We start from the raw sequence: 26670 nt of genomic DNA, 5'->3' as shown, positions 1-26670 counted from the left end.
CTTCCGCTCGCGCGGCCCCGCCCCCGAGAGCGCCGGCGGTCACGTGACGGCCGCGCGCGTCCCCGTCCGCTGCGGGCTCCGAGGCCGAGGAGAAAAGGCTGCGCGGTGGCCACTGTGGTGACCGCAGAGGTGGGCGGCGGGCCGGCCTATCGGGGCTTGCGGGTGCGGCTTCCGTGGGCTCCGAGCGGGGGGCGGTCGGCGCCAGTGCTGCCGCGATGCGCTGCGGACCGGCCGGCCGGGACCTGGGAGGGCCGCGGCGGGTCAGGCCGGTAGGAGATGGACGCCCTTGGCCGGCGCGGCCCGGGCGGGTGCGCGGAGGGGAGGCCGAGCTCTCCGCCCCCGCGGAGCTGCTGGCGCAGCCGGGAACTATGACGGGCACGGCGCTGGACGAGCTTGGCCATTGCTGCGCACGTCCCGGGCGCAGGGCTCTGCGGGGCCGTGGCCTCTGGTTGCGGGCGGCGGGCTGCTTCCTTCCCGCTCTAGGCGCTCGGTTTCGGGGCCGTTGTCCCTGTCGTGTCCTGAGGGAGTCCGGCCCTGGCTCTTTTTATGCCTCCCTTCGGGTTTGCAGCTGGGTCTTGCCTAACAGGAGCAGAGCAGTCCTGCCTCCACTTTGCGCTGGCTAAATCCGTCTTTGAGCATTCTTCCTTGTTTTGACGGTACTGCAGCCTGGAAACCTCCGGGAGGAGTCCCGGACCCGCGGGGCCTCCTCCCCACCCTGCTGCAGCCGGGGAGCCTAGGCTGCGCTTTGTTCTGGGTGCGGAGTCTCTCCCTACCTTCCATCCCATCTCACAGGGTATGGAATTCCCATTGTCACTGTTTTGTTTTCCTGAATGCTTTTAGAGCAAGGCCGTGACATTGTTTTTGAGGACGTAGAGATGGAACCGTCCTTCTCATAGGTAAATTCTCCTGCACTGTTAGTACACGTATTCTAGCAACTACATCTTATGTTTTTATTTTTCTCTAGATGCTACTTGAATACTTCTCAAGTTTTCAACATTTTAAAATTCTTTTTATAACACCAAATACTATAGAACTTAGGGGAGAAGAAAGCCAAGAGGAGATAGAAAGGGCTTTGTTTGATATTTCAGGTTGCCAGGGTTGTGTTTTTACACCCCGATCCCAGTGTGTGTGTGTGTGTGTGTGACAAATGGGATGAGAACCTGTAACTTGCACATTGAAGGTGGTATGTAATCATTGAACTTACAACATTTCAGTAAGTGAATATATAGACTTTTAAAGGACGTGGCATATTAAGACACATGAAGAAAATTTCCTCAGGTTCCTGATGCTGGTTTGGAAGGGTTTATTTTATTTTATTATTATTTTTTAATTGACTAGCAAGTATAGTTTGGTAAGCCTCTGGGTGCAGTAAAAACACATGAAAATAGGTCAGGCAAATCTCATTTTAAAGAGAAAACTCAAGAGCGAGTGCCACTCTAAAAATAGATTTTTGGATGTGTTTGTTTTGGCTTTGGATCTGCTAAAGTGGAGCGCTTGGTTTTAGAGTTTATATCTCTGGTGGGCCAATATAATATCGTGGGCAGAATGAAAACCCTGGTGCAAACATGGAAAGGTTTCTGTTACATACTGGTTAAAAACTTGGTAGAATTGTAGTCCTAGGGAAACCTTGTCCAAATAGCTAGTCATTAGATAAGAGGAAGGCAAAAGGAAATGCCCTTTTTTCTGTTAGGAGACATGGCAACCAGTAAAGTTTTCACTAAATTGTCAAAAAATGAAGCATACTTTTTTTTTTTTTTAAGGCTCCAAGATAATTCTCTGACTTGGAAGAGGACAATAATAAAAATAAATCTTTTCACATTGATCCTTAAACATATTTTCTGTGTCAAACTAACTTGGAAGGTTTAACCAGTTCCCCCTTGGGATTTGAAATCCTTTTTTTCCCAGTGTTAGTGGTAGAAGACACTGAGCCTTTTCTGTTCTTTGCCTGTTTGCCATGATAAAGGAGTCTAAATTTGTGACACAACAGGCTGGATTAGGAACAATCTTTATGAGTACAGAAAGTATGTTAACATTAGGCTGCAACTACCTTTGTTTATACTCTTACCTTTATGATTAATACAAAACCTGCTGTTAAATGCCTGTTAATTAAAACATTTAGAACTGTAGAATTACAGAGGACGGTGAAGTCACAAAGATGGGAGAAAGATTTGACTAAGGTCACACATCTAATGAGACTTTCTTATTTACAGAATGGTTGCTAGCTTTGAAACAACTGTTTGATATGATTAATGGATGAGACCTGTTCACGTTTCATCTCATGTTTTATTGCAATAAAATGTAAGCGCACTTTACAGTGGAGGAATTTAAAGGTTTATGCTCGAATATGAAGACTGTGAAGGCAGTAAACAGTGTCATATAATGATGCTTTTAAAGGCCATGATGCACCAGGAGGCAAAGACTTCCTAAAATAATAGGACAGCATTACCTGAAGTGAGTCTTGACTGAAGGCTTGTTTGCAGTTATGACTTGTGCTGTTTGCATACTGATTTGGTAATGAAGGGCAAAGTGGATACATTATGACATCTAGTTACACATTTGTCAATTTGGGAATATTGCTTAGGAAATTTTAAGATGTATCTATTAAATCACACCTTATCTCCCTTTTCTAGTATTTCGAATAGATATATATCTATGGAAGTAAATGTGTACACATGTTTAAATAAGTATATATTGAATTATATGCAAAAAGTTAGAAATGTTTCCTATTTTGTGTATTTTGAATAAAGGGTAAAGTCTTATTTTTTAAACCTTAGCTGTTAAAAAAGAAAACACAGGAAGTCTTCAAATATTTATATGTTGATATTTATATCTTTATCTGTGTTTATATAAGTGTTTCTTTGGTTGGTTCTTTCAAAGAACATTTATTCATGCCTATTATCTAGGGACAAAGTGGGCTTTTAAAGAAAGTTTGACTGACTTGAAAAATGCAATTGTAATTAATCCTAAATGTTCACATGGGGATTAATAGTACAGTCAGATAATTATAGTGCATAATTTTCTTTAGTGGTCGCAATATCTAAATAGTATTTCATTTTCAGTTGTATTTTTTTCTGTTTAATTGGTTGAATGGTTAAAGATTTAATTCACTGCTAACGTCTGAATCAATATATATGAATTTGGTTTGTCGCTTTTTTTCCCCACAATTGCTAAGGGATAACTCGTTTCCTTTCTCTTTTTGTGTTGCTTCCTTTTTTCTTTGAGACAGGGTCTCTTTATGTGGCCTTAGTTGACCTGGTCCTCCCTCTGTAGCCTAACCAGGCTGGCCTCAGTTTCACTGTGATCTCATGCTAGGATTAAAGGCATGCACCACCATACCTGACTTTTGTGTTACTTTCTTAATAGATCAGTGTAATTATGTGAAAACAATTTTCTGAATTCCTCACATGACTTTTCTGAATGTTAAATATGTGCCCTGTTTTCTGCCCTTTGACAGTATAATTTTTTTCAAAGTTGTAGTTGGTGGGTCAGTTTGACAGAATTGGGATCACCTAAACTTGTCAACTTTGATCACAGCAGAATATGCAGTTAAGTATGTTCAGCAAAGCTGTCCATACAGAGTTCGATTTTTCTATTCAGTGACTATTGTAACAATTTGTCGTGTGTGTGTGTGTGTGTGTGTGTGTGTGTGTAAAATTGTCAATGTACAGGACATTGTAGATTTGCTTTCCTTTGTCTAGGTTGGTAACTACAAAGCACATGGAGTACTTAGTATGTTGCCAGTTTTGAGTTGTGCAGAGTATAAAGTACATAGTGGATTTCCAATGTACACAGGCAGTGCAGAGTATCATATTGATTTTATATTGGATACATATTAGAATGGCAACATTGTAGATACGTTGAGTTAAAGGAAATATATGACTTAATTTTACCTGCTTTCCTGCTTTTTGTTAGTCATAATGCATCTAGTAGAAAATTTGAAATTAGGTATGTAGCTTAAAACAAGTTTTAGATAAAGCTATTTTTTTTTTTTTTTTAATGAGCAACGACTTTGTAGAAAGATTGTTTTTGTTTCCTTTCGGTTTTGGCTTTTTGGTTGTGTGTGTGTGTGTGTGTGTGTGTTGTTTTGTTTTGAGACAAAGTCTGACTATGTAGCTTGGATGGGCAGAGCACTGGCTCTGTGTGTGTGTGTGTGTGTAGACAAAGTCTCACTCTGTAGCTTGGACAGGCAGAGCATTGGCTGTGTGTGTGTGTGTGTGTGTGTGTGTGTGTGTGTGTAGACAGTCTCACTCTGTAGCTTGGACAGGCAGAGCACTGGCTCTGTGAGTGTGTGTGTGTGTGTGTGTGTGTGTGTGTGTGTATGTAGACAAAGTCTCACTCTGTACCTTGGACAGGCAGAGCACTGGCAGTGTTCCTGCTTCTACCTCCCCAGTGCTAGGACACCCATGACCAGCTTAGACTATTTTAATATAACATATTTGAATTTGAATCCCATCTCACAGTAGTGAGAGCTTTAAAATTTCTTAATAAAGTCTAACCTTCTTTAGCTTGGTGTTCCTCCTTTGTGATTTGTATTAGTCCAATTCCCAGGTGGTTTCGAGGATGCAGTGATAGAATGGGTCTAGCAGTGCTTCCCTGACTTGAGTATGCATATAAATAACCAAGAGATTGTCATTTCTAAGGGAGTCCCCATGGTTCCCATGTTGCTCCTTTGGGACCAGTTAGGATATAGACTATTACAAACCTTTTAGTTCATACTCCTTTCCTCAGCTTTTATTATCCATTTTGGCTCAACTTTGAAAATTCCATCCATGGGATATAGAAATAAAAAGCCACCATAACTTGCAAGGTTTTAAAAAATTATACTGTGCGCTTGTAGAGAGAGATACTACTGTTTACATCTGTAAAGTTTTTGTCACTTAGCTGGTGTCAGGTTTGTTGATGGGCACATGCCTTTAATCCCAGCACTGGGGAGGCAGAGGCTGGTGGATCTCTGTGAGTTCAAGGCCAGCTGAGACTACAGGGAGACCCTGTCTCAAAAAGACACCCCCCGCCAAAAACATCTATGAGAACCAAGTGGTGTTTATTTACGAGTGTATTTTTGAAAAAGAATGCATGATTGCAAAAAAATAATTTTAAGACTATACCCCAAAATATTGAGGGTTGTATTTGAGTTTATTTTATTAAAGACCTTTGAATAAAGAAATGAAATCAAGAAGTTGAAAATTGTAGAAGGAATTCCTAAGATCCTAGCAATTTCTTTAGGCCAGAATAAAAATTAAAAAAAAAAAAAAAAGTAAGAAACATCAGGCAAAGTAAATGTATTGTAACTGAGTGTTCAGAAAAGAGCATTCGCTAATGAAAGGTCATACTGGGATATGGATTATGGTCCCTTGTAGTATGTTTTGTTCATGGCTAATCGTAACCTGTAGAGGGGTGTGGTAAAGGTGAGGGTGTTCTGTTGGAGGAGATCAGATTGAGGTGGGAAAGGATCTTTGTTCATTGTAGATGTTTTGCTCGTCTTTATTGAGTGACTATGTCCCTGTACCTATATTTGTAGCTGGAAAGGACTTTCTCAAAGAAGGTATTATTGTGTTGATAATTCAATTCAGTGTTTAATTTAAACTTCAAATAAAGGAAGCAGAGTGAAAAAAAACTGCATTTCCCTCAGATATTTTATTGCAGTTTATATATAGCAAAATTTTTACTTTAATACTTGTGATAGATTTATTAGTTTTTTAAAGATTTTTAACTATGTAAACAATTAAAAAAGATGGCAACCTATCTAAGTGTCCAAATGGAGGAAATTTTGTAGCTTTAGATGTGTTATTTTGAAACTGATTTGCTTCTGTTTACTCTGATCTTTTAAATATCAGCTAGTTGCAGAAATAAGAGCAAGACTGGAATGGGTAAGTGGATAGACAGGAACTGTTGGGATTTATCAAGGAGAAACTTGTATAACTGCAAGGAAGAAGTAGCATTAGAAATAGGAACAAATGTTTTCTTAGGATTTCAGTAGGAAGAAAAGCACTTTTTTTTTTTTTTTAAACATCTAAACAAAGATCCACCAAGATTTTTACAAGAAATATATAGCTAACTTAAGGGCGAGCAAGGTGATGCACACATTTAATCACAGGACTCAGGTGGCAGAATCAGGTGCATTTTTCCAGTGAGTTCAAGGCCAGCCTGGGCCAGATAGTGAGACCCTGTCTTTACAATACAAAATAAAACAAGAAACAAACAAACAAAAAAATTGTATGACTAAATCTTATAAACATGGTTGGTTAGTGTGTGTGTGTGTGTGTGTGTATGCACGCGCGTGCGCACGCTTTTTTCTTGTTTTTCGGGGGGGTGGGTTTTTTTATTTGTTGTTTTTTTCCTTTTGGTCTTTTTGGGACAGGGTCTACCTGTAGCCACAGCTATCCTGGAACTCGCTTTGAAGACCAGGCTTACCTCTGTCTCACAGAGATCCACCTGCCTCTGCTTCCTCAGTGCTGGGATTAAAGGCGTGTGCCACCAGAAGGTAATTGGTTAGTGTTTTAAAAGACTTTTAAGATAGGGAAGGATAGCTAGCCAATAAATAACAGCAAATGCCCAGCAGGGGATTTTGTACCAAAAACCTCCTTCATCTTAGAATGCAGGCAAAGTGTAAATTGGTTTCAGATTAAGGGTGTTCTTATCATTTATTTTCCAAGCTTGAACACTGTCAAGAAACAAAGGACTAAAGTAGACCACGTTTTTCTCTGTTCCCTATGGTCATCCTTTATTCCACCTTTATCAGGAAAGGAAGTTTGCATTGCTGCTTGGCTCTCTGGAAGCCTTCTCTGGTATGTTGGATTTTTATCTGCATTTTGGAGAATTTTTTGCTAGTGATCATTAGCCAGGTTAATTATGTACTTTATAAAAGACTGAAAGATGACTTAAATTTTAGTGTTGTAACTATTAAGTACTCTGTTACACTGTAACATGTTCTTTAAAGAAAGGATTCCTTTTGGTAGCTGCCACCAGAGTGCCTTGTTCTTGGTTAGAACTAAAATGTGTGTTTATGTAGTATTTATTTTGTATAATATTGTAGTACTTAGACAAATACCAGTTCAAATTAATACAGATTGATTGGCAGTTTACTAATCACTTAGAGATAGAAAATTTGTCCTTTCTTCTTGGGACTCATTCAGTAGAAGGTCAGAGTTTGGAAGCTAATAATGTCAATACATGTGGTAAGTTCAGTAATGGAAAAATACACAAAATATAAGAGAGGCAAATAGTTTGTGTGGCCATTCCTGTGCAGTGAATGTTGTTTAGGCATTTATAAGTTGTAAAAAGATCCTCTTTTTGGAGAGGCTCTTAAAGGCAGGAGGAAATACAGAACTGTCAAGGGATGTTGGGAGAACTAAGTAATTTGATATAACTACAGTATTAATCTTGAAGCCTGGTATCAAAGATATTAAGACTAGGGAGTTACTTAGGGTTCAGATCATTAAAGCCTTTGTTGTCCTAAGGAGCTTTGCCTTTATTGTGTAGCTTTGGAAACTAATATTAGGCTTCAAGTATAAGGGGACCATGGCCCATTTTTTTCTCAGATGTATCAGAAGCTTTAGTGAGTGAATTTAAGGCTAGATTTGGAGAAAGCTGTTTAAGCTGCATAGTGGTGCATAGTAGATTCCCAAAGTGTTACAGATAAAAGCTGACACAATTTGGTGTGATTGGACGTCAGAGACAGTGTTGAGAGGTTTTTTTTCTTTGTAACTTGTAAGTGGTAAAGGCATGGTGACTGAAACATCACATAACATGAGATTACAGGTAAAACAAAAGTATGGGGGAGCCAAACAAGTGTTCTGTTAAGGAAGAGCTTTCAAATGACTGAGTTTTAGATTGGGCAAGAAATGACAGCAGGAGTTGTATTAAAGGAAATAAGGTGGGGAAGAGGCCAGAGTGTGCTAAGGAGAAGTAACATAGAAGAGGTTAGTGTTTGGGGTCAGATAATGGATTATGATTTCTAAGAGGAGCAGTTCTAGGTGACAGTGCCAAATATGGCTGTGAATTTTATTGCTGAGAGGAAGTGAAGTTAATTGAATTTAGGAATTTAAAAAATAAAGGGCTATTTTATATTCTTCTGGCTGTCATCAGTATTTCTAACCCTAGAATCTATAGCAGCAGTGCCCCCAAGAATCCATGTTCCTAACAAGCACCTTGTTTCTAATGGAGTGTTGGAATAAGTTTAAGAATCCCTGGGATTTGGGAGTGTTGATTCTCAAGGATATTTTAGTAAGCTCATAGTAATACAAGGAGTTAGAGTGAAAAGGAGAGTCAGTAGTGAAAAAAGTCAGTGTAATTGTTGACACAGCAGCATTAGGGGATTGGAAAGTGTACAACCAGTGGTAGGAGCTTCTCAGAATAAGAAGTGTCCGAGCTGTACAGTGTTCTCTGACCTGCAGATGGGGAACAAATGACTGTTTTGAGTAGGCTGCATAGGCTGCAGGAGAGAAGCAAGAGTATGCTGCTGCTGCTGCTGCTGAGCTTGTTTCACCATGATGCGGAGTGAGAAAGGTGGGAGGAATGTCCGAACAGTGGAGCCCACATCCAAAGTCAGAGCAGAATGAAGCCAGGTCACTTAGAAGCATTGCTTAGCCAGTTACTTTGAAAATTCTCTGGCTTTAAAACTGCTGCTTTATTCTTGTAAACATTTGGTGGGAAAAGCTCGCTTGGATCTAGAAGCCACATATGCTGTTACTAACACTTATCTTTAAATATCAGAATCTTTGAAACCTTAGGGAGGTTGTTGTCTACAGTGAGAGGCTTATGGAACTGAGAGGATTCAACTCTTTGAGGCTTCCTCTGGGGTTTGTCATCTCACTAGTGATCATGTGTGCTTAATAGGTTTTATGTAGAATGAGGTGCTTCTCAAAGTGTAGCTGTTTAGAAGCACAGCAAGAAATACAAAGTGAAGGACAGTAGCTGAGACAGGGTCCAGATGCTGCTTCTAGATTCCCTGGACAAAAGATAACCTGAGAGAAAGTTGGTTTAAAGGTTATAGAATTAGAGATGTATGCATACAAATAGCAGGAACCCTTAGTTAAGGTACAGGAAGGCAGTGACTGACAGCTTAACTCAGTGTTAAGGATTGACTCTTGACTTTTTGTTTCTACTTTGGCTTGTCCATACAGAAGTTGTTTTACTTAGAAAAACATAAGTAATGTGACTTATTCTATACTTTTAACCATTTGAAAATGTACAACTCAGTGTAGAGAATTTTATTTACAGTTCTCAGTGCTGTATAGCCATCTTCACTGCGTATTTCCAGTTTTTCATATTCTACATAGAAATTTTGTACCTGCTCCCCATTTTTGCCTCTGAGTTAAGGACAGTTGTTAACTGCCATGTGAATGCTAGGAATCACACCCGGGTCCTCTGCAAGAGCAGTCAGTGCTCTTAATCGCTAAGCCATCTCTCCAGCCCCCCATAAACTAATTCTATCCCTGTGAACTTGCTTATTCATATGGACCTGAATATACCATTTATCCCCCTTGTATCTGGCTTACTTAACATCATGTTTTCAGGGTGCATCCATATTGAATGAGCATCATTCCTTGTAGTTACTGAATACACTGTTCAATACCAGGTTTTCTTTATCCATTTATCTGTGAAAGGATACTTCTGTCTGCCTTCTGACTAATAATTTTATGATGAACTTTGGCATATAAATATTTATTTGAGGCCTAGTTTTCATTTGGGATAATAATCTTGCCAGTAGGATTTTTGGGGTGTGTATGTTAATTATCAAATATGCGTGTGCTGTTTCATAACTACTTTCTCACCAGCAGAAATTGAAGCCTCAATTTTCCTGCATCTTCAACATTTATTTCTCCTTTGTTTTCCCAATGCCTAGCAATGTTTTGCATGTTTTTGTGTGCTTATTGGCTATAGCTTTTTGGAGAAATTATTTGTCAGACCTGTTACTCATTTAGTTTTTTTATTTTTTGATGAGTTGTAAGGGTTCTTTAAACAGTCTGAACTTTAAGTCAGATTTATGATTTGCAAAACTATTATCCCATTCTGTAAATTGTCTACTTTGTTTACAATATCTTTTGATGAACAAGTTTTTAATTTTGATAAGGTCTAATTTATATTTTTTGTTGATTATGCTGTAGATTTCATGTATCCAAAGCATGAAGAACTTTCCTCTGTTCTCTTCCAAGAATTTTATGATTTCAAATTTTGATATTTTGATCACTGATCCATTTTAACTTAAAAAAATTATTTTATTTTATCTGTATGAGTGTATTGTTGGCATGATATAATTGCACCCGTGTCATACAATGCCTGTGGAGGTCAGAAGAGGGCATTGTTCCCCCTGGAACTGGAGTTCTAGACAATTGTTGGCTGCTATGTTGGGTGCTAGGAACCAAACCCATAAGAGCAACTATTGCTCTTAACCAATGAGCCATCTCTCTAGCCCTGTTTTGATTTTATTTTTCAAATTTTATGTGTTATGAGTGTATTGCTTGCATGTGTGTAAGTGTACATGCATTGTGCAATGCCTGTGAAAGAGGAGAGTGTCGGATTCCCATTTTTTGAGTTAATTTTTGTATATATTATGAAGTGTGACTTGACTTTTTTGTGTATGTAAATCTAATTGTCCCAACATTTGTTGAAGACTCCCCTTTGAATGGACATTTTCAAAGATGTTGGATATTAATAGATGCATTTTTTTTCTGGATTGTTTGTAAAGATTTGTTTATATTACATTTATATTTTTAATTTATGTGTGTGTATGCATGTGTTTATGTGTACTACATGCATGCAGGGGCCAGAAGAGGCATCAGATCTCCTGGGACTGGAATTAATAGGCAGCTGTGAGCCACCACATAGGTACTGGGAACTATACTTAAGTCCTCTGCAAATGCAGTAAGCGTTCTTTAACCCCCAAGCCATCTAGCCCCTATTTCTGGATTCTTAGTTCTTTTTATTGATGTATTTCTTTATACTTAATGCCAGTACCGTACTGTCTTGATTATTCCAGAGTTACAGTAAATTTTGGCATTGGAAGGTGGCAGTTGTCTAATTTCTTTTTCAAGATTGTATTTGCTATTTGGGCCCCCTGGAAATTTCATATGAATTTAAAGACTGGTTTTTCCATTTATGTAAAAAGGCTATTGAGATTTTTTTTTTTAATTTATTTTTTTAATGTGTATTGCCTGGATGCATGTAAGTGCACCCATGTTTGCAATGCCCATGGATGCCAGAAGAGGGCATTGGATTCCCTGGAACTGGAGGTATAGGTGGTGGTTAGCTGCCAGATGGGTGCTGGCAACTGAATCCAGGTCCTTTGCAAGAGCAGGCTGTGCTCTTAACTGCCGAGCCATATCTCCAGCCCCGGCTATTGAGATTTTGATAGGAATTCTGATGAATCTATAGATCATTCTTGAGTGGTGATGGCCATCTCATAATTCTCCAGTCTGTGAACACTGGCTGCCTTTTCACTTATTTAGCCTTTTTAAATTTATTTCAGTAATGGGTGCTGTGGGGAGGGTTAGGTTTTTTTTTATATGGGCTCTCCCTATAGCTCCAGTTGGCTTGGAACCTGCTATACAGACCAGGTTGGCCTGGCTCTCACAGAGATCCACCTGCCTCAGCTTCCCCAGTGCTCAGATTAAAGGCGTGCACCACCACGCCCGACTTTCAGTAATTTGTAATTTTTTAGTTAAGTTTTTCACCTCCTAGGTTAAATTGCTCCATAGCTTTACTTTAGATATTGTTTTAAGTGGATTTTTTTCCTTTGATTTTCATTTTCTTGAATGCTAGTAGCACATAGGAACACAGGCAGTATTTTCTGTGTGATAAGCATATTACCTGTAACTTCTGGACTCATCAGTTTAGCTTCTTAGGATTCTATATAGAGAAAAACCACTACAAGTAAAAATGTACGTTTTAAAACTTATGCCTTCTATTGCTTTTTTCCATCTAATTTCTCTACAGGAACTTCTAGTAATGTTAATATAAGTGGTGAAAGCAAGCATGCTTTCCTTTAGCTTTTCTTATTTTAAGATAAAATTTGCCACTGAATTTTGTTAAAGAATCATACATAATTGACTAGGTCTGTTGATCTTAGTTTGTTGAGAAATTGTTATTGATACTATTTTCCTTTTATAGCACAAAGAATGAACCAGCAGTGGAAGAGAAAACACTGTTACCTGGCTGCCAAGTGGTAAAGGAGATGTTTCATTTCTGTGCTGAGCATCTGTGAAGTCTGTGATGGAAACGTAAGTTCAGTATCTAGAGCATTGCGGCTTCCCAAGCTCCAGTGAAGCAAGAATTTTAATGCAATGCATCAGATGTCTTCAGTACTTAGTTTAATCATACAAATGAACATTTTGTAATGACTTACAGTCTTTTTTTTTTTGGTCTTTTGAGACAGGGTCTACCTGTAGCCCTAGCTGGCCTAGATTCGCTATAGAGACCAGGCTGGCCTCGAACTCACAGAGATATGCCTGCCTCTGCCTCCTGAGCGCTGGGATTAAAGGCATGTGCCACCATGCCCTGCATGACTAACAGTCTTATTTACGGTAAACTATCATAACTAAGATTTCCAAACATTATAGAGAAAACTGTGAGCTGAAGGTGGAGGAGTTTACTCGTGGAAGCCTAGGGATCTCTAAGGCCTTTGTTTTCCACTTTATCTTTACATAGTAATTTATTTAAATAACATGTTAGGGAATTTCAACTTTTATAAATAAGAGATTTCTAGCTTATAAAACAGTGGTCACTAAAAATCCTGTTTCATGAAATTTTAGAATTTCTTCTTACTGTAATGGATTTAAAAGTTAATACATTATTGCTTTTTATTTTGAACACTAATTTGCTATTTTATTGGTTGTGTTTCCCTATTAAGGCTTTGTGTAATAAGGCTCAAAGTGTTTTGATAGCCTTGAGCTTGCTCATATTGAACTCCATTATATTTTGATGAAACATTTCCTGCAATAAGCATCATAGTTCTAAGGGAAAATGAATACATTACTGACTTCTAAGTCTTGACGGTTTAAATTCCTGAACCACAGTACCTCTTCTTGATACTGTTTCTCATTCTCCCAGTTTGACATCTAAGGCATCTCTGCCATTAGAAGTATGACCATATCTTGCTAAGTCAGTGTTAAGATTTGGATAAAAGAAAAATGATACCAAAAAGCCACTTTCTTTAAAACTGGGGTCAAGGTATCTTGTATACTATTGTCCCCCTCCACCTGACGGTATTAGGGATCAAATTAAGAGCCTTATGCTTGCTGAGCAAGCTCTCTATCACTGAGATTAGATTTCCCAGGAGCCCCTCTGTGTGTTTAATCTTTCAAGTCAGTAGATACTGGTCATCAAGGACCTCACTATGTCCTAGTAAATGAGACAAATATGTCATTAACAGTGAAATGGTCAGACAAATGCGATATTGAGAGAACAGTAAGATGCTTTGGAACTGAGAGGAAGAAAAAATTAATACCATGTGAAGAGTTGAGAGTGAAGAAAATGAGAAGGCAGTAAGCAGCCTAACCTCGAGGTATTTAGAGGAGTTTGGAACTGATCATGCATATAAAAGTAGGATGGGAGAAAGAGAGCAAGGTAGGAAGAGTGAATGCTTATTTAGTAGCTACCATATCAACAGCTGCTGGTGGGTATTTTCTTGGGGCACTGAAGTTTAAAGAATAGCCTTAGCTGGGCATGGTGGTGCACATCTGTAGTCCTAGCACTTGGGAGGCAGAGGCAGATGGATCTCTGTGAGTTCAGGGCCTGCCTGTTCTCCATAGTGAGTTCCAGGCCAGCTGGGGCTACAAGGAGACCCTGACTCAAAAAGACAAAGAATGAATGAATGAATGAATGAATGAATGAATGTAAATTAAATAAATAATTAAATAAATAAATAAAAGAATAGCCTTACTGCTGAAGAAACAAGTCATTTCCCTATGTCACTGTTTATCAAGTTTCTCTGAGAATAATCCCCAGGGGCACTTATTTAAAAACAAATTCTTGAACCCTAACCTAGACCCCTTGGGTCAGCTTTCCAGGAGGAGAGCACACTAGCTAATTCCTACCTTTAGGGAATTTGGGGAAATATTAACATAAAGAAAAATGATATTTTTAATAGTTTTAGTATAAAGGGTCTGTCATTGATCCTGAAATTCTATGCACTGGAATTTCTATTGGATTATGTATAAAGTCGGAAACAAAGATTGAGTGATGACTAATTAGACATGACTGGACTGAGAAAAAGCTAGGGAGAGAAGACTGAAGTCAATCAGAAGGTTAGTATTTTGTAGGAGAGGGGTGACTGAGGGTGTGGAATCTACTAAGTTCACTGGCCTTGGGGTAAAGGCTGCTGTTGTAAAAGAGAAAGAGAAGGTGCCAGGTGTTAGATGAGCAAGAATGGCTCTCTGTTTTAACCAAGTAGAGAACAAATGAAATGCAGGTTTCAGGAAGCAGATAGGTTTGTTACAATCATGTTTAATTTCAGATACTCAGAGGATGTTAAGGTAGACTTTTGGAATACAGAATCAGAAAGACAGGTCTAAGGTGGAGCTTTTGCAGATATGAAACATCCAGAATACCAATGTTGTAGTTTACTCTCTATTGCTATGATAAAACACTAAAAGCAGCTGGGGGAGGAAAGGGTTTATTTCATCTTACAGGTAGGTTATAGTCCATGGAGAGAAGCCAGAGCAGGAGCTCAAGGTAGCACCTGGAGGCAGGAACTAAAGCAGAGACCATGCTGACTGGCTTGCTTCCTCTAGCTTGCTCAACTATCTTTCTTAAAAACCCAGGACAGCCTTCCCAGAGGTGGCACTGCCTACAGAGGGCTGGACCTCCACCATTGATCAACAATCAAGAAAATGCCTCACAGACATACCCACAGGCCAGTGGGGTGGAGGCATTTCCCTGTGAGGCTCCCTCTTCCCAGGTGTGTCAAGTTGAAAAACCAAGATTAGCTATGTCCGCTGACTAGGCATAGACCATAATGTGTAAACAAGGAACACTTGTAATGCTTTGTGAGATATATCGATATTTAAGGGATATTAGAGAAGGAGAGAAAGAGAATTGAAATTGAGAATGAGCTACTGTACAAATGAAGAATACAAGGTTTTAGGAAAAGAATAATATGGAATTGATCGAGGCTAACTAAAGGAGACTCTTAATTTGAAATACCAGTCAGAGTCCTGGAGGAGTTAGGGCACCAGTTATAAAAATTGGGGAGTTAGCTTCAAAAACAAACAGCAGTAACCCATCCTGAGCCAGGAGAAATGGTAAGGCGGAGTGAAAGTATAGCTCTAATTTGAGTAAGACTCCTTGGCTTACATAATTTCTTAATGACCACAGGAGTCAGAGTACCTCAAAACTAAGAGGTTGGAAAAGTTTTAGAATTCTCTTTGGGGAAGTAGGTAAATTACGGTGTCTTGGCTAAATTACAGGTAGCAGTCTTGGTGGTCTTTGGCCAAGCAAAATAGCAAATCTGTGTGTGGAATTTACAGCTTTTGAAGCATACAGCATACAATTGAAATTTCATCAGAGCAACATTCGTAGTCCTCTCATTAAGCTGCTTTTGCAAACATCTCCCTCTTTTTTGGTGATATTCTCTCTTTTTGCTTCCTCTCTTCCTTTGAGCATTCTTTAAATTTCTTGCAGGCTGTTATATAAAGTATAAGTGTTGGAACAATCCAAGGTTCTGTAATTGACTGTTTCCCCTGCTTTTGCTACGCATTTAATTTGGTCATCCATTCAGTTTTCATGGCTTTAAAACCAGGTATATGTTGATTGGCTTTACATGTGGACTGGCTTTATAGAGATTAACCCTTTTAAATTTATATATAAAATTTCATCAAATTGTTAATAATGTTGTGACCTAAGAAATGTTTAAGAGCCCTTGGCATTTAGAATAAATGTCTAAAGTCACTAACATAGCGTAAGATCAAGGTGTTCACATACCACTTACAAGGTACCTTACCCATTTAAAATGTGTCTGTCCCCTCCCTACAGGTAATCATTTTCTCCTTTGTGCTCCTTGGTTATCTGTTATACCCATGCTAAGGCCAATAAGGAAGGCAAGTTTCTACCCTTAACACTTTGACGGGAAGTGTCAAGATACATTTTTCCCATAGTAGGCTCAGTCAATGTGATGTGCTTTTTCCTTAGTTTAAAATAAAACTAAAGGAGAACAAAGGAAAATACTGAAATTGACAAATCTGTCTTTTGGCAGGTAATATGTCATTGACACTTTTATAAATCTGAAAATTCTTGTTAACTTCATGAAACACCATGTTTTCTAAAATTACCTATGATGGTTCTCTTATGGACAGCCATTACTATTTTGGAGGCAGTATATAGCAGTTAAAAGTATAGACTCTCAAGTCAGATCATGAATTTGTGAAGTTGCCTCAATTACTCATTATGGATGAGTCACTAGCTTTAGGGATAACACCTGAATTTCATGCTTCTCAGCTCTCTTGTGTAAAATGAGGAAAATAATTGACCTCCTTTTGGAGGACCAGGTAAGCATTAAGTATAAAGTCTTTCTAAAAGTGCCCAGCAGATATTATCTGATAGTATGATAGCCATTGTACTTTAATGTACTAAAAATAAGCATCAGCAAACACCCAGCCTGTAAACCACCTCCACAGCACTGCAGTATGAGAAGAATTTTGTCTTGAAGACTTGGGAATGATCATTGTTATAATTTAAGAAATTTAAGGATTTATTTAATTTATATTAGACTTCACACTTAAATTCCAGATGAGCCAAAAATTTTAGAATTTGGATATGGGGAGGTGCAGGTAGGGAAAGGGGGACTAAATACGATCAAAATGTCTTGTATGAAATCCACACAAATTCAGTTAAAAATATATTTTTTAAAAAAAGGATGTTCCATGAAGGAAGATAGCTTTTACACTTGCCACAAGTACAAAAGGGATGATGTTAAGTTATTCTTTGTTCCTATTTTTGTGTTTGTAATTGGATTCTGAGCACAAACTTAAAAAAATAAAAACTCATTTTTAATATTTAGGTTTATTTGTTTGCTTGCTTTCTTGCTTGTTTGTGACAAGGTCTTGTGCAGCCCAGGCTGACCTTAAAGTCAATATACATCTGAGAATGGCCTTGAACTCCTGACCCTCCTGCCTCTCTCTCTTGAGTACTGGGATCATAGGTATCTGTGATTGTATATTTATACCCAGTTTATGTAGTACTAGGGATTGAACCCAGGGGTTCATGAATGCTAGGCAAGCACACTATCAACTGAGCTTCATCCCCAGCCCTAATACCTGTAATATTTGTTGCTGGTTAAAAAGTTCTTCAGTACTCTGTTTATAGTAATGTTTCCTTTCATTTGACTAGGCATCTTCAGTAAGGTCAACAGCATCTGAATACTTAAGACATTTCCAACAATTCTGTACATACCCCTCTATGACTAAGCTTCTTGAGAAAAGAGAAGTGTTAATAGACATATATGTATCTTGTGGAACTATTTTATATTATTTGGGAAGAATGGAATTTATGTTTAGAAATAAAATGACACAGAGAATTTACTTAGAAAAAATTCTGTGAAGGTGAGTGGTGTGTTTATTATGCGCTTTAGCAATGTTAGACTAAACTACAACTTTCTATGAATTAAATTATTCTTAATTTAGTAATCTAGAAAGAAACTCCCCCTCCATTTTTTTTTTTTCAGAAATGATATTTAAAAGTTCCTAAAACATATTAAACAGGGCATATCCTTTTGGTTAGCTTGAACTCTATACCAAATCCTTGTTCTAGAAAAGGGTGAAGCACTTTTTACACTTATTGGTATGATCCTCTGCACACATTTGCCTCTGGCCTGTTTAAAATTATGGACTGTGTGTGATAGATTAAAATAGTGAATCTACCTTGATGTGTGTCATATATGCAGACTAGTGGGTTTTGGTTACTTTATCTTGTTTAAAAATCTTCTCTAGCTGGGCATGGTAGCACACTTGGGAGGCAGAGGCAGGAGGATCTCTGTGAGTTCAAGGCTAGCTTGGTCTACATAGCAAGGTCCAGGCCAGCTAGAGGCTGCTACAGGGAGGCTGTGTCTCAAAAAAGACCAAAAAAACCAAAAAACAAACCTTCTCTGTATCTTATATGTGCCTCTTCCAGAATTATGTAATATTAAGTAAATCTTTCTCCCTTTTCTAATTGGTGATAGACTATCAGTCTATCTACACTAGGTGGGCTGAAGAGTCAGAATTTAAAATTTGCTATGGCAAATTGATCAATGAGATTCTTTCTGTAAAATAAAGGATGTTTAACTGTCCAATGTGACTTGTTTTTGATTGAAATTTATCAAACATAGGATATTGTCATCACATCAAATGGAGTAAAAAGTATTGGTTTGGGTTGAAAACTTTCTTTTCTGTAGGTTAACCAGCAACATATGTGTTGGGGTCAATTTTACTTAATATTGCAGATTTAGAATTATGTATTTGAGTGTATGACATTAGTCTAAGTGATATTGACTATTTCCTTTACCAGTCATATTTTTCATATTTAAAATTTAAATATATCAGATTTTAAATTTGTCTTGGACAGGTTATGATGTGCATTTCTCTATGTTGCTTTTGTTTCCAAAATAGAAATGAACACCAGCCCATTGTCTGTTTTGTTTTTCGAATAAAACTTCCCTCAATTAATTGTAAATGGGTTGCTTTCTTAGTTTTCTTTTTTAGAGATTTAACTACAAGTGGAAATTTTAAAAATTGTTTCAAAATTTCATTAAGTAGTTGGAGAGCTGGCTCAGAGCACAAGGGCCTGCTGTTCAAACATGAGGACCATAGTCCCTGGCATCCACATGAATGTAGGGTAGGTAAGAGAATCTAAAATTTCAGCACTCAGAAGGCAGAGGTAGCATCCCCAAAGCAAGCTAGCTAGCCAGACCAGCCATATCATTTGAGAGACCCTGCTATATATATAAGGAATAATGAGCATAATGGAGGACTCCTGAGATCAACCTTGGGTCTTCATGAGCACAGGTGAACAAGCACACGTCACACACATACAAATGAGGAAAAAACTCATTGAAACTAGTTTCTTTGGCTTAAATTTCAAGGAATGAATGTTTTTGAAGGTAGTTGTGCACAGTTGGTGCTGGGCAAAGAAGGATAGATAGGGCTGGTGATTAGGGAGTTGAGAAACATGTGATTATACACTAGTAACTTCTGTTGTTGAAGTTGAGATCTCTGGAAGCTTGATGAAATATTTTAAGGCTCCTGTAGTGCATATCACATGTTAAGTTGTATTTAATTTAGAACTTACAGTGGGTTAGAAAAAAGTTGTACTTTGCTGTTTTCTACTATGTAGAGTTTCTGGTAAAGAAGCTAATGGGCAATGTTATTAAGAGATGAAAAAGAGGACTGGAGAGATGGCTCAGCAGTTAAGAGCACTGTCTGCTCTTGCAGAGGACCTGAGTTTGAGTCCCACCACCCACATGGTGGCCTACAACTGTCTATAACTCCAGCTCCAGAGAATCTCACACCCTCTTCTGATCTCCATGGGCATTGCACACCATGGATGCACTTACATGCAGGCAAAACACTCATACATGTAAAATATAATAATAATTTGAGTTGAAAAATTATAAATTAAGCATTCCTGCGATTAGTTTTTCTGAAGTAGTGTGTTGTTTCCTGATACATGCAATCTCAATAAAATTTAGTATCATTTTGAATGTGTCATAATACAAAGCAGCAGAAGAATGGGATGTAAGATTGAATAGGCTGTGCTGAAAGCTGAAGGATAGTCTTCTTCAATTTTGATTAGTATAAGCACTTTTATTGCCTGTCCTTTTTTTTTTCTTTTTTTTTTTTTTTTTACAGCTCTTAGACTTATTTTTCAGTGGAGTGCTGGGTCTTGGACAAATAGCAAAAGTCCTAATTGTGTTTCAGTTCTGTGTTTAGCATGGCAGAATTAACTGGTACAGAAATGGTCAACTGTATTTCTCAGTCTTTTTACCTGTCACTGCTCCCTGTGGTTTGCTGTCCGTGGAATAACAAGTCATGTTTCTTTAACATAATACAGTAAAACTTTCTTGATTTTTGCTTCTGACTTACTTTTAAGCTCCATCTCATTTTATCCTATTACTTACTTGATTCAGGACCTTGGATATATCTCTGCCTAGAATCTCCACTACCTTCACCCCACCACCCCCCAGTTTCATCCCAACTCCCCATCCCAAAGTTTATAATCTATGTCCATTCATGTCTGCACATTACTTTTAGTATCTTAACACATTTCCACTACTGCATACTATATCTCCTTGCATATCTGTTTCTTTGTTTTGCAGACTATATGTGTGTCTTATTTGCCATTAGATCATCACAATTCAACAGTGTATATAGACTATGGTTAGGTATTTAGTAGATATTTATCTTAATAAGGCAAAAGTTCCAAATTTTCAGACTATAGAGGTGTTTCCACCATTAAAAAGGGTTTGCTGCTCTTACAGAGAACTGGCATTCACTTCCTGGCACCCATGTCTGGTTGCTCACAACTGCCTGTAACTCCAGCTCCAGGGGATCTGACACCCTCTTCTTGCCTTCACAGGCATCTACATACATGTGTGCATAGATACATACAGACATAATATGTATATGTAAATAAAAATCATTTTTAGTTCTATATTTTCTTAGTGTTCAAGCTCATTAACATCCAATTTGACAAACCTTTTCATCTCTTCATAGCAAGTTTGATATTCATTTAATTTTCTCTCACTATTATATAATTGGAATTTTCATGGAACTTTAGAAATTACAAATCTTTTGGCCATTCTTATCTGTATGTTGTAATTTTCAAAATATAGGTCTACCTCAGTGATCAACAGCACATGCTTAATAAGGGAAAGTAAGACTTAGCTTTTGGGCTTTATAGTTCAACATTGGTTTCACTGTGTAGCTTAATTTGAGCTGGCTTTCTCTGGGGCTGGTTACAGCCTCTATCATGTAGCTCTTCAGAGTAAGTGTTTTTAACTTTTTAATTAGATAGTTTAGCCTGATTTTTTTTTTCATAACAGCTTTAACATATTCAGTAACACATTCCAGAGCAAGGATACATCTCTTTCAAAGGTGGCTATAAGTTTTTAGGTTCACAGTTGAATTAATACAGTCATACAATATTGAACTCAGTATAAACCCTGTAAGACATAAAATTGAATGAGTTTTTACCCTTTAAAGAAGTTCTCCATTTCATTTTAAGATAGCTGTTTCCTACATTTTTAATGCTACTAACACTTAAATATTTGCACGTTTTTAAGCTGTATGTATCTGATTATTACTAGTCACAGTTGGTTACACTGATATTTAAAATAAAAAGGAACCTAAGTATCATGATGCATTCATCTTAATGACTTTAAAAATCTCTTTCTAGTAAATATTTGCCAGGCCCTGTACGGAAATACGTAGGTCATACTGGAAGTAGTTAGTGCACACTCTGGCTATATGCCTGAGAAAGGGTAATTTTGATACACAACGAGGCTGGTGTGTGAGGAACGAGACCTTATAGCACATAATAGGTCCTTCTGGAGATTTTGGACTTTATCCTAAAAGCAATGTTTATGGCAGGAATGTGGCTGGATTAATTAAAAAGAATATGTAGCCGGGCATGGTGGCGCATGCCTGTAGTCCCAGCACTTGGGAGGCAGAGGCAGGTGGATCTCTGTGAGGTCAAGGCCAGCCTGGTCTACATAGTTTCAGGACAGCTGGGGCTACAGGGAGATCTTGCCTCAAAAAGATGGAAAAAAAAAAAAAAGCATATGTAACAATTTAGTGAATAGCATCTAGTGACTTGGGGAGGATAGAGTGGGTGTAGGAGGAATTGGGATCTATTTAGGAGATAAACTATGTTACTTGCTGATGTTTTGGAAGGGAGGTAGTAGGCAGTTTCTGGGCTGGGTTTCTGGCTTGGATAAGCAGACAGTACCATCACGCCGGGGGCCACTGTAGAGAGTAAGCAGGAAGCAGATCTAGAGTCAAAGTAGACAATTAGAAGTACATGTCTGGGCCAGCAGGATGGCTCAGTGGATGTTTGTCTTGTAAACATGACAACTTGAGTTCAGTCCCAGAACCCATGGGAGAAGGAAAGAACAGACTCTTGAAAACTGTCCTCCGGTCTTCACACACGAACCTGCACCTGTACTCACAGATACGTTATAAACACCCACAACAATAAAGAAAATTAAATACATGGCTATGGCTGAATGAAGAAGCCTGAATTAGTAAGAGTAGTTTGTGTCATTTATATAAAAATAATTGAAGCTTGGTACAGATGAAATCATCTCAGGAATACACACAAAAGTATATTGTTGAGAAAAACAGAACAAGGTAACATCAAAAAGCTGGTAGAAGAGCATTTCACAGAGAACAAGTGTTAAAGCATGACAGAAATGGTGGCTGAACCAGTGTGTTTAAGTTAAAGGGTACTGGTTAAGTACTAACATATATGAACATATGGCAAAATGACAAGTATAAAGTGCTTTTGAGTTGTTTTCTGTCTTTCGCATACTGATTCTAAAGTCAGTCTACAATAGATTGCACGTCTTTAAGTGTTTGCATTTAGTTCTATCTTTGTATCTGGGTGGAAATGATATATTTAAAATATATATACTTTGGTTTCAGTTCTGCGTTTTTGTTTAATAATTAATACTCTTCAGTGGGCCTGCAAGTAAAAAATGATGGGGTACAACTACAGATCAAAAAGATTTTCGACAGAAATTGAGCCTTTTCTCAATTTTTTTCTCTCCCTTCATTCTTGGTTTTGTTTTTTGCTTTGTGTTTTTTGGGGGGATGGGGTTGAAACAGCATCATGTAGAACAGACAAGCCTTGAATTTGCCTATCTCCTTTCATGTTCTTATCCTCCTTATATAGTATGTGGTTTGCATGTAATGGGTTCATACTTACTACATATGAACAAAATTAGTGAATTTGGAATTGGAAATGTTTGAACGATCTCAATATTTACTTTTTCTATTTTCTTAGGATGGCCGGCTGTGGTGAAATTGATCACTCAATAAATATGCTTCCAGCAAACAAGAAGGCAAATGAGTCATGTTCTAATAATGCACCTTCTCTGACTGTTCCTGAATGTGCCATTTGTCTGCAGACATGCGTTCATCCAGTCAGTCTGCCCTGTAAGCATGTTTTCTGCTATCTGTGTGTAAAGGGAGCTTCATGGCTAGGAAAGCGATGTGCCCTTTGTCGACAAGAAATTCCTGAGGATTTCCTCGACAAGCCAACTTTGTTGTCCCCAGAAGAACTGAAGGCAGCGAGCAGAGGAAACGGTGACTATGCGTGGTATTATGAAGGGAGGAATGGCTGGTGGCAGTATGATGAGCGCACCAGCCGGGAGCTGGAAGATGCTTTCTCCAAAGGCAAGAAAAACACTGAAATGTTAATTGCTGGGTTTCTGTATGTTGCTGATCTTGAAAATATGGTTCAGTATAGGAGAAATGAACATGGACGTCGAAGGAAGATTAAGCGAGATATAATAGATATACCAAAGAAGGGAGTAGCTGGACTGCGGCTGGACTGCGACACCAACACTGTAAACCTAGCAAGAGAGAGCTCTGCCGATGGTGCGGACAGCATATCAGCACAATCTGGAGCTTCTGTTCAGCTTCCGGTGCCGTCTTCCATCAGGCCCCTAACATCAGTCGATGGTCAGCTAACCAGCCCTGCAACACCGTCCCCTGATGCAGGCACTTCTCTGGAAGACTCTTTTGCTCATTTACAACTCAATGGAGACAGCATAGCTGAAAGAAGTCATAGAGGGGAAGGAGAAGAAGATCATGAATCACCACCTTCAGGGAGAGTACCAGATACCTCCGCTGAAGAAAGCGAGTCTGATACCAGTAGTGATAGTGAGATTGTACCTGCAGTTGTTGGACAACACTCCTTGACCCAACAGAGACTTCTGGTTCCAAACGCAAACCAGACAGTAGCTGATCGATCAGACCGATCAGTAGCAGGGGGTGGAACCATAAGTGTCGGTGTCAGGTCGAGAAGGCCTGATGGACAGTGCACAGTGACTGAAGTTTAAATAAACGTCTTCAGCTCCACGCTGTAAATTTCTGCCCACATAACATTATACTCATCCCTAGTAGTGCATTGTGGGAGTTTGGGTGGGAAGGGGTATGGGAAGGACAGACCTGAAATTAAAATGTTTAATATGTCTCTGTTGAGATTTATTTAATGTGAGGAATTTGGGTGTTGGTAGTTGAAAGCTGTTCAGTAATAACCCAGTTTTTCTTGACATATATATATATATTTTTTAACTTTTTAGTTCCCTTGGCCAGTGTGTGTCTCTGCATTAATGGTCTTCATCTGACTCTTGCACTACCTTATTTTTCTGCATGGATTGGTATAAAATCCTTACTAAAAATTGGCACTTGTGAGATACTTGATATCATGGGCAGGAAGCTTAATGTGGAAATAGAAGTGAATTTGGGATTTCACAATAGATGAACAGCTATTGAACTAGAAATGCGAAGCAAGCCAGTAACTTCAGTTTCTGATTTTTAACGCTGCACAGTGTTCCTTCCCACAGGCTTTGCTGTCTTATCCTTGTAGTTCGAGGTTTCTCTTAACCTACATATTTTTCTTTATGATTTAAAAATTTATAATTTAATAAATACTAGAGTTTATCAGAAATTGTCTCTTGTTTGAGTTTGGAAAAGGGATGGAAATACTTGGATCTTAGTGACCAAAGGCAATTAAAAAGGTGGTTGTTTGCTTGATTATATTCGGCTTAAATAATCACCCACTCAGAAGTTTGACTTCTTCATAGAGAATATTTAAAAAGAAGCTATGGGCAGTGGACATGGAATAGGTAGATGTTGAAATAGACCTAAAGGTTGTAAGACTTGAAATTTCTGAAATAGATGATTCCATTAATTTTGCATTTTCCTTGCCAGTCTCTGTCAGTGGTATTACAACCTAGGTTACACAGAAAATTTACTTAAAAGCAGTATTAGTAAACCCAAATTTACACAAAAATTCTACAGATCAGATCAGTCTATTTTTATTAGGCACGAAAATGTCTTGGTAAGGTAGGAAGTGTTTCGTAAACATGGAATCAAGAATTCGTCTCTGGAAAAAAACGTCATTCTGTCTTACTATATTTTCTTAAAACAGTAGGATCATGTTGCAAAGCATTTCCAAGTTATCTTTATTATGTGAATTGAATGGCCAAATAAAACAACAGTAAAAAACAGTCATTACTTTGAAAGTGTCTTTAACAAACTTTTGTTGAGATGGGTTAGGGTTAGAACTTAATTCTAAGACCTATTTTTAAAGTAAATACTGGGATGATCATAAATTCTGGGTTATGCATTTCTATTAAATTGACTATTAAAATAGCTAATCACACATGAAGAAAAATTAGCTGTTCAGAAAAACAAGTCTGCTGGAAAAAATGGAAAAAAATAGGCAAATTTGTTTAGGATGCTTCCTGAATCTTTAAAACCCTATCAACAGCACTGTTTCTTACTAGCTTGGGAATTCTAGGGAGCACAAATGAATGGTGACTCTGTGTAACCAGCTCTATATATGATTTTGACTGGTAGGTCATTTCAAATAGAAAATCACCAAAAAGATCAACTAAATAAAACTCCAGATTCATAGGAGGGTGGTCCATCTTTTACTGAAGGTCCATTGCCCACTGACTCCTACCCCCTAGTGTTCAGGACAGTACATGACAACAGTCATCCTTTTTGTTTACTTCTCTCACCTTTCTCTGCTTTTTGCTTTATTTGAAAGGGTTATCAAGGTGTTTTTGTTTGTATTTATTATTTTTGGTAAACTACTTCCATTTAAAAAAGAAAAACTGCTAGGCTTTGTACTGTGACCTGTAATTCCAGCATGTGGAGGTCACAGTAGGAAGATGAGTTCAGGGTCCCCTTGGCTACACAGCAAATTTAATGCCAGTCGCTCTATGAGACTTAGTATTTAAAAAAGAAAAAAGGAAAAGAAAAAAAATCAGCATATTTAGAAAAAGTAAACCCAGAGATAGGTAGAAAGTTTTCATTTTAAAAGTAGACCTTTGGTCATAGGCTAAGAACTACTATAGAGATGTAGGAATTGATACAAGTAATTTTTAAGCAAATGTTGGTTAAAAAGAAAGAAGCTAGACCAACGAGTTACTTAAAAAAAAATCACCAGAAGCAAACACCGTATTAGTGCGCTTTGGAGCAATCGTCCTGCTTGTGCTTGGTGTCCTCCAACTCCATGTGTGTTAGCCATGGCAGCTTGTAATCAGCCACACTTAAAAACTATTTAATATGCTTTCCTTTCTTAGCAAGAGCCTCTAAATTTGCGGGGCCACCCCACAGTGTTCCTAAAAGATCTCTTTCATTCTGTAATGCCTCTTCTAAATATAGTTCTTTGCCTGAACAAACAGATTTTTTTAAACCTCTGATGACTTCCGGAGGCCCGTTGACAAACTGCACTAGCCACTCTTGTGCCTCTTCTAGAGACTTAGCTTCTTCTGAAGACTGCAAGACCTCGTCAACCATGCCCATGTTCAAAGCTTTCTTAGAATCCAGTTTGAGAGCCCCAGTTAACACTTTGAGAGCTTGTCTACTGCCAATGATTTCAACCAGCCGGCTGGCTCCACCCCAGCTTGGAACTATACCCATCTCCTTGTGAACGAATCTGATCTCACTCTCCAGAGTCATTAGC

General features: G+C 38.3%; 2 protein-coding genes across 8 annotated transcripts in view; one reads left to right on the top strand and one right to left on the bottom strand.

Annotated features, from left to right (window-relative positions):
• On the top strand, window positions 1-26247 carry Rnf146 (ring finger protein 146). 4 transcript variants are annotated; one of them, XM_029563688.1, is made up of 4 exons: window positions 1-129; window positions 12109-12218; window positions 14760-14896; window positions 22972-26247. In XM_029563688.1, the coding sequence occupies exons 3-4, from the start codon at window positions 14829-14831 to the stop codon at window positions 24029-24031; spliced, it is 1128 nt and encodes a 375-aa protein (XP_029419548.1). In that variant the 5' UTR covers window positions 1-129; window positions 12109-12218; window positions 14760-14828; the 3' UTR covers window positions 24032-26247. The 4 variants fall into 4 exon arrangements, with proteins under 4 accessions (XP_029419548.1, XP_008831830.1, XP_029419551.1 ...); XM_029563691.1 differs by lacking the exon at window positions 1-129 and adding an exon at window positions 766-896; XM_008833608.3 differs by lacking the exon at window positions 14760-14896.
• The window catches only part of Echdc1 (ethylmalonyl-CoA decarboxylase 1), a 49595-nt gene continuing 47192 nt past the window's right edge, over window positions 24268-26670 (bottom strand). For all 4 annotated transcript variants that reach the window (XM_008833594.3, XM_017798246.2, XM_008833584.3 and 1 more), the window contains one exon: window positions 24268-26670. In XM_008833594.3, the coding sequence (XP_008831816.1) occupies window positions 26262-26670 (409 nt within the window). In that variant the 3' untranslated portion in view covers window positions 24268-26261.

This window comes from Nannospalax galili, unplaced genomic scaffold (assembly GCF_000622305.1).
Source record: "Nannospalax galili isolate Female #2095 unplaced genomic scaffold, S.galili_v1.0 scaffold831, whole genome shotgun sequence".
Classification (NCBI taxonomy): Eukaryota; Metazoa; Chordata; class Mammalia; order Rodentia; family Spalacidae; genus Nannospalax; species Nannospalax galili.
This window is presented reverse-complemented; position numbering and strand designations above follow the sequence as displayed.

Bases quoted from the DNA above. Each gene is read 5' to 3' on its own strand.
- Rnf146 (XM_029563688.1), top strand. From the start codon at position 14,829: ATGCCTCACAGACATACCCACAGGCCAGTGGGGTGGAGGCATTTCCCT. The intron at 14,897-22,971 runs GTGTGTCAAGTT...CTATTTTCTTAG, and splicing joins GTGAGGCTCCCTCTTCCCAG to GATGGCCGGCTGTGGTGAAA.